Source organism: Orcinus orca, chromosome 14 (assembly GCF_937001465.1).
Source record: "Orcinus orca chromosome 14, mOrcOrc1.1, whole genome shotgun sequence".
NCBI classification, from domain to species: Eukaryota; Metazoa; Chordata; class Mammalia; order Artiodactyla; family Delphinidae; genus Orcinus; species Orcinus orca.
Genome location: NC_064572.1, coordinates 85,699,925 through 85,707,413, shown reverse-complemented (window position 1 = coordinate 85,707,413; position 7,489 = coordinate 85,699,925). Strand labels below are relative to the sequence as shown.

Sequence of the window (7,489 nt, the reverse complement as noted above, 5' to 3'; positions counted from 1 at the left end):
GCAATGACACACCCCAGTGAACAAAGCCCTCTCTCAAATTAGCAGCTGAAAAGGCTAAAAGGGGACGTAAGTAAAGTGCAGCCAGAGGGCCCCGGGGTTGGGCTGAGGGGAGAGAGCCCCAGCCTTCGCTGGGCTCAGGTCTGCTCTGTCTGTAAGGACGCGAAGAGACGCACGCAGAGGCGTGTGGGTGCTGTCTACCTGGCCTCCAAGTCAGAGACAATTAAACACAGATGATTAAGACCGGCGTTTGAGGAGGATGTACATACAGATAAACAGGCATCACAAAGCTCTTTAAGAAAGCAAAATGGAAAACAGCGGCTTTTAGATTTTACATCAAGGGATAAAAACATAGTATGTCAGACACTGCGAGTCGTTTTAAATGACATTTTATTTTTCCTTGTCACGGATTAACTTTCGAGCCTACTAGAAGAATATCATGATTATAGTGAATAAAAAAATATAGATGGTAGAATAAAAATATTACGTTATACTAAGTTAGTTTTTTTTTTTTTTTTAAATCATCCTCCACAATGATTTTTAGGACTTGAGCTTTGGGGAAAAAAACCAAGAAAACTTAATCTGGGTTTTTTTTACACTTCCCTCAGTTAAACGTTAAGAACACATATTGGGAACCATTTGCGGACACGTATTACAATAAACAGAAGGACCACAAAAATTAACACAAGTTCTAAAGACCCTCATATATACAAACTTCTGTACAGAATGAGCACAAGAAGAATTCACCCAGTTAAAACCATCTCCTGTGGTCTACGTATTGTTTTTCGAAAGAGAAAACTGATCTGCCTATACTCATTTATTTTTCCACTTGATCCCAGTATTTTAAATGGTGTCTCCACTCCATAAATTAGTAACTGTTCAGTAGCGGAGAAATATCCTATTTTAAATTATACCAAAGGAAATCAGGGACTTCCCTGAAAGGGCTGACCTTAGTTGCCTGATGTAAGTTGAAGGGACACTCAACCAACAAAAAGTCACACCACCAGGTGCAGCCAGGAGGGTCTGAGAAAACATCCTGCAAGAGTCAGCCGGGGTTTGGCCTCGAGAGATGAGGGTTCCTAAGCTGTTATTACACAGTTCTGCAGTGAAGGCCTAAGCTCTCTTACTGTGCTCCACTCAGGTCAGCCGGCCTCTCTGCTAATGTGTCATTTGGCACAAAAAGAAAGGACTTCTGGGCAAGACTTAGGCTCTCTCAAGACGGACACACTCAGAAGCCTCCGACTTTGATAAACATAAAAGCACGTCCCAGGCCCGTATCCACCTCGCTCCCCAGTGCTAAAGCCCTCTCACTCAGTGGCTGGAGACGAACTCCTGTTAAGGAAAAGCAATTGCACTAAACATCAGACATCACAGGCCCAATGAGGTAAACGCCAGACGTGGGAGAAGATGCGGAGGGAGAGGAAGGATACCAGCTGGCTCTCTGGCGGGCGCTGCGCATTCACTGCACGATCCCGGAGTCCACTGAGGTCTGCTTGCGCGTCGTCTTGGGAGGCGGCGGTGGCGGGGTCTTGCTGGGCAGCGGAGGGGGGAGATGCTGGAAGACAGAAAACGGGGGAGACTCCAGGGGGGTCTGAGCCGGCAGGGGGGGCGCGGTGAGGGAAAGTCGAACTGCAGCCCTGGGCGGGAACTGCCCTCTCCTCGTGACTCGGGGCAGGCAGGTCGGCCACGCTCAGGACCGCGTGGCTGTGGCCCTGGCCACTGTTTCACACGTAGTACGTCACACGTCTGACCAGTCCCTGAGACGCGTAACCGCTGCTCTTTGGGTGGTGGTTTTAAATCCACGTGCTGTTGACCTAAGGGCCCCTGGAAATGGACCGGGTTCAGAAGTGGGCAGCTGAAATGGTTAAGGACAAGTGAATGTGGGCAAAGCAGGACCCAGGGCCAGCCAGGCAGCCTGTGGCCATGTCACAGCTGAGCCTCCCGGGGTGAGGACCACCCAGAGGCCCCTCCTCATGACCCCTGAAGATGCCCCGAAATGGTTCAGGGACAAAGTCCTTGGAGATGCTCTCCATGGGTGGGTGGCTGCGAGGCCTGCTTTGCTCTCAGAAATGGCAAGACCACATGAGAGAGGGTCAGCAGGTGGGCCATGGTGGCATCTGCGACCACCATCCAGGTGACCCGTTGACAAGGTAGTTTCTCATCCACAGTCGCTTCCCGAACTGTAAACAGAGGAGGATGAACAAGTCTAGGGGGGTGTTTAAATTCTTCATGAGGGGAGCACAGTTTATCAAGAAACGGGTGCAGTTGTGCTCTAATAAAAGTTTATTTACAAAGACAGGCGGCGGGCTGGACGTGGCTTATGGGCCACAGTTGGCCTTAGGTTCTCAAGAATGGATTTACGGGCTTCCCTGGTGGCGCAGTGGTTGGGAGTCCGCCTGCCGATGCAGGGGACACGGGTTCGTGCCCTGGTCCGGGAAGATCCCACATGCCGCGGAGCGGCTGGGCCCGTGAGCCATGGCCGCTGAGCCTGCGCGTCCGGAGCCTGTGCTCCGCAACGGGAGAGGCCCCAACGGTGAGAGGCCCGCGTACCGCAAAAAAAATGGATTTATAACCGTAATGGCAATAAGAGAAACGGAATGTACCTGTCAGGGTGTGAATGATGGGGGCAGTTGGTGGCCTTGCTCTTGGTGGGCACGTGACACGCACCAGAGGTCAACGTGTGTTGACCACAGGAATAAAGAAATGAGTGAACAAATGAACGAATGAGTGAATGAATGAGCAGAGGAACAAATAAACAGACCAGGATAAGTGGGCACATGCCACAGGTAGAACAAACCAGAAAAAGATCACAAAGCACTGGCCTCTAGCTAAGGCTGGGAGTGCTTGTTAACAGCCTCTCAGGGGAGGTTCACATTTAGCTCAACGTGAGAAAAGAAGTTTCAAGGACAGAACAGTGACGAAGCCGTGTCTTAACTCATTGCCCAAATTTCCTCCTGATTCTGAGACACACAAACACTAAAGTGATCTAGGGCTTAAGAGAGAGAAGAGATCAATGTGGAAACACAGAACTGATGTAATGATATTCAGACACTGTAACCAGGCAAGTAAAAGAACAGACTTGTAAATCTTTTTAAGTTGGTAAGAACGGTCAGAAGAAATACCGATTTGTGGCTCTGATGAGGCGTTTGCTTGTTGACACATGGAAGTAAACAGTGTGGGCCGGTGTGCGCGGCGCGGGGCCAGGCCACAGTCGCAACTGCCCTCTGTGCCAGAGACGTGCATGGTGGGCTCATCACCACCTGAGCGGCTTGAGAGCTCGGACTACTGGTCGTAACAGGCATTTTGAAAGAAATGACAGCTTAAAGTGGCAACAACTAGAAAGAGAGTTGACTACAAGCCCGAGGCTGGTCAATGAGAGTGACAGGAGGACATGTATCAGCCCCCATGGAGGGCGAACCGATCATTATCCCACAACAGCTCTTGGGGCCTGCAAGGGAGGCACCCCTGGAAACCCAGCTGCTTCCAGAGATGACACCCTAACCCACAGGCATGCCTCCTGAAGGGGTACTCACACTGCAGGTACGTCAAACAAGACACCGGCAGCAAGGCGACTTGGGTAATTAATCTCATGGAACTCACACCCCTTTATAAATGGAGCCGAAGCTTGTGCATGTCTGTCCTTCCTCCAACAGCAGTGGCAGCAGTAACTCAGAGGATGTGTCCCAGAAACTGAGACCATCAAATGTTGCCCCTGAATTGATTTGTAACAAAAATGGACTTGCTTCACACTTCCAAGTTCAGAATTTTCAGTGTAGGGAGACCTGGGGGACATTCTTGCTCTTCCGATAAAATAAAGATATGAAAATCAAGATGGAATTGGTTAACTACGCTGTTAGGAAAACAACACCCCAACCAATCAACGATCTCTCTCAACTCCCTGCGTCTCTTTTTATTCTAACCTGTCGTGAAAATCGCGGGAAGGGTCAGATTTACATTTCCTTAGTTGCTACAAACTGTTCCAGCTTCCTAAAAAGCCATCATGGGGCACCGGGTCCCTTCTCCGGCCGGTCCCCCATCATGGAATCTCGAGGGACAGAGGGCTGACCCGAAAGGCACTGCAGCCTTGGAAGCACGAACCACCCCTTCAGCACCAAAGAGGAAGCCCCACCGCTTGTCTGGTTTTCTTGCCCAAGAGGAATAATCGAATAAATATACTGTCAATAAATCCTGTCTTTCTTCCGCTCCTCTCACAAGAAGATAATAAACTTGCAGAAAGCTCAGTGAAAAAGTCTCCATTAAAAAAAAAGAAAGAAAGAAAGAAGAAAGAATGCAGGATTTATATTGTTTTAGAAGGGAAAAAACACAGCTTGCTGTTATGAAAAGAATCGTGGCCACATGACTACCTCATGTCTTCCATGTTCTTCTACAGGAGTTCTGTTGCCGTATAATTACGTTATAGAGGCTGACCAGCTGCACGTGTGATCGGGGATATTCTACTCCTCAGCCTGCATGGCTTTAATTTCATTAGGCTGTGAATAGCGTGGCTGGGGGAGGATGAACCTGGATGCGATCACCCGGCGCTGCTGGGTCATTTCACGTGGGCACGCGGACCTCTGCACGCAGCCGGGCCAGTGAACAAAGGAGAGGCCTGTGTGACAGCAGCCTTAAGAAGCAGGAGAGAATGCGGGGGGATCTCAAAAGAATGTTTCTAGAGCCGTGAGCCGGTAACAGAGGCATGGGTTTAGGTGTTTTTGTCAGGCTTTTAGCTGACGTTTGCATAAGTAGGCAGGCCCAGAGGCCAGAGCAGTGAGCACATCAGACACGATTAATGACGGTCTGCGAGGGGGGACTAGCCTGGGCACCAGTGTTGACGAGGGTTCGAGTTGGCAGACCATGCTTGTGGCAGCCAGCACCCCGAATCTAAACGGGGTGGGGTAGGTTTCAGGGCTAGAGGTGTGGCTAGGGATGGGTGGCCTGGGGGAACAGAGTTTGCCCAACCTTGCTTCTCCTTTGCAGATTCTCTGTGCAGCAAGTGCCTGTCCCCACCCGGGAGTGGCCGGTGCGAGGGCGGCTGCCTGGAGGAACTGCCGGGACCTGGGCTTCTCAAGGGCGAGGCTGGTGTCCAGGAGCACCGGCCCCCGACCATGTGTGGCATTGGCCAGCTTCTTAAAAAGTCAGACAAACCTCTTCATACAAAAGCTACTTCTCAACACCACACTTTCCTAAGAAGTGCAGTGACCTCCAAGGTCACGAGAGTGGCCCTTCGATCCACTGGCTGGAGTTCTTCCCCCTTTGCCTTGTCCTGAGGACCCCATGGGAAAGTGCGTCCCTGCAGCGAGGACACAGAATGACAGACCACACGCGCCGGCGTTCCAACCACTGTGACCTCTGCTCGGAATCACATCTCGGCTTGCCCAGAGTCAACACGCTAACACGAGGAAGGAGGGGTTTGTACCTGGTGCGGAGAAGGATGTGAGCCACCCACTCCCCGAGTCCTGACTTACCCTCTGCTGAGGAGGAGGGGGCGGGGGGCTCGGCAGGCCTGTCAGGTCCAGGTTCTCGGTCAAGGCCCCATAGTCTGCGCTGGTGCCTTTAAGAGGCAGAGGGGGCGGAACCTCAGCCGCGTCCAGTCCAGTCATGCCATTCAGCTCCAAACCTGGGAAACAGGGTGGATCAGAGTCAAACCCACATCCCCAGCAGGCGTGGACGCACACACAGCTGCTCTGTGCTCTCTCAGGAGTGGCAGGGAAGCGGGAACCCCTTCTCCTCCCAGAAATGCTTGTCAACAGGGCACAGAAGATAGCAGAGATGGGCAGAGGAGGCCAGGGGTGGCATTGCCTCCGAAGGGCATGCTCTAGAAAGAGAATACCAACTATCACGAGATGCCTAAAACCTGAGCTTAAAGGACAGATCAGACCACTGGAAAAACAGCCGTGTCGACCTGGGACCCTTATTTATTTTATTTACTGTTTATTTATGTACTTACTATTTACCTATCTATTTATTGATTTATTTCTGCATGCTGCACCTTGAGGCCTGCAGTATCCTAGTTCCCCGACCAGGGACCGAACCCGGACCCTCAGCAGTGAAAGCACAGAGTCCCAACCACTGGACCGCCAGGGAATTCCCAACCTGGGACCATTCTGATCCCTCCTAGGCCCCTCTGCCCTGGTGGCATCTACACAGCTTGGGGTCACAAGGACTGTCTACGCCTGCAGTTTTCAGAGCCCAGCCGGGACGCTGCACCAGGCGTCCTGCAGTTATGAGCCGGGGAGCTTCACTAAAGCCAAGTCTAATAACACAGCTCCCAAGCAGCCACCTGCCTTTCAAAACCCTCACACCAGGAAAAGCCAATTGTACGAAACGCAGTTATTAGCAGGAGCAGCCTCTGCGGCGGGTGCTTTAAGTAAGCGGAGGGGAAGTACCGTTTTTAAAAGCAAAGCAAAAAGGAGCTGCTTTCAGACAGAGGAGTGATCATTAAGGCAATATACTTTCTCAGCCTTTGTTGAGACTCTTAGAAATAATGTGTCACTTATGTTAAAGAGAGAAAAACTGACATTTTTGCTGTTGGGTCTCTTTTAAAGTTTTCCCCGATGATGCATCTGACGAAAAACCCTTCCCTAGGAAAGTGCTTCCTAGGAAGAGTTGTGTCAATTTATGAGGAAGTCTCGCAGTTGAATCCAGGGGCAAGAAGGTGGTCTCTGATTGAATGACTGCCCTCGTGACTGGTTGTTTTTCTTACGGTATTTATTTAAAAGTTACCATTTTAACCATTTTTAAGTGTACAAATCAGTGGCATCGACCACCTTCACACTGTTGCACAACCATCACCACTATCAATTGTATCACCCCAAACACAAAGGCTCTACCCTGAAAGTGGTAATTCCCCCTCCGCTCTCCCCCCAACCCCTGATAACCTCGAATCGACTTTCTGTCTGCATGAACTTGATTATTTCAGCTATTTCATGTAACTGGAATCGTATTTCTGTCCTGGCTTATGTCACTTAGCGTTCTCCAGTTCATCCACGTTGCAGCACGTACCAGAACTTGCTTTGTAACGGCTGAATCATATTCTACTGCATGGGGATTTCTCCAGATGTACATTTCAGTTTAACTGTTCATCAACTGATGGACCCTTGGGCTGTTTCCCCCCGTTGGCTGTTGTGAATGACGCAGCTATGAACATTCACGTGCAAGAATTTGCTTGAGTCCTTGTGTCCAATTCTCTGGGGTAAACATCTAGGAGTGGGCTTGCTGGGGGTTATGGTGATTCTATGTTTAATTTCAAGGAACCCCTAAAGCGGTCTCCACAGCAGCTGCAATGGTGCCTGTTTTTAGCTATTTATAAAAAAAATTAAAATATTTTTGAAGAAGATCACTGGTTATAGTGCAAGGATGTGAAACTAGGACATACCAGGAGACCATCTCCCTTCCAGAGCCCAGAAACTCGTGGCTCTCTCAGGCTCATTACTGTGGCCGCCCTGACTCCTGACCAGATGGACCACCTCCAGATTCTGCTACTCCCCTTTCA

At 50.3% G+C, this 7,489-nt stretch overlaps 1 protein-coding gene across 2 annotated transcripts in view; it reads right to left on the bottom strand.

Moving 5' to 3' along the window:
• Positions 1–370: 370 nt before the first annotated feature.
• Positions 371–7,489, bottom strand: part of DOCK1 (dedicator of cytokinesis 1) — a 522,558-nt gene continuing 515,439 nt past the window's right edge. For both annotated transcript variants that reach the window (XM_012531578.3, XM_033420738.2), the window contains exons 51-52: positions 5,463–5,614; positions 371–1,552 (exon numbers count right to left, since the gene is read on the bottom strand). In XM_012531578.3, coding sequence (XP_012387032.1) covers positions 1,457–1,552; positions 5,463–5,614 — 248 coding nt within the window. In that variant the 3' untranslated portion in view covers positions 371–1,456. The remainder of the gene's footprint in view (positions 1,553–5,462; positions 5,615–7,489) is intronic.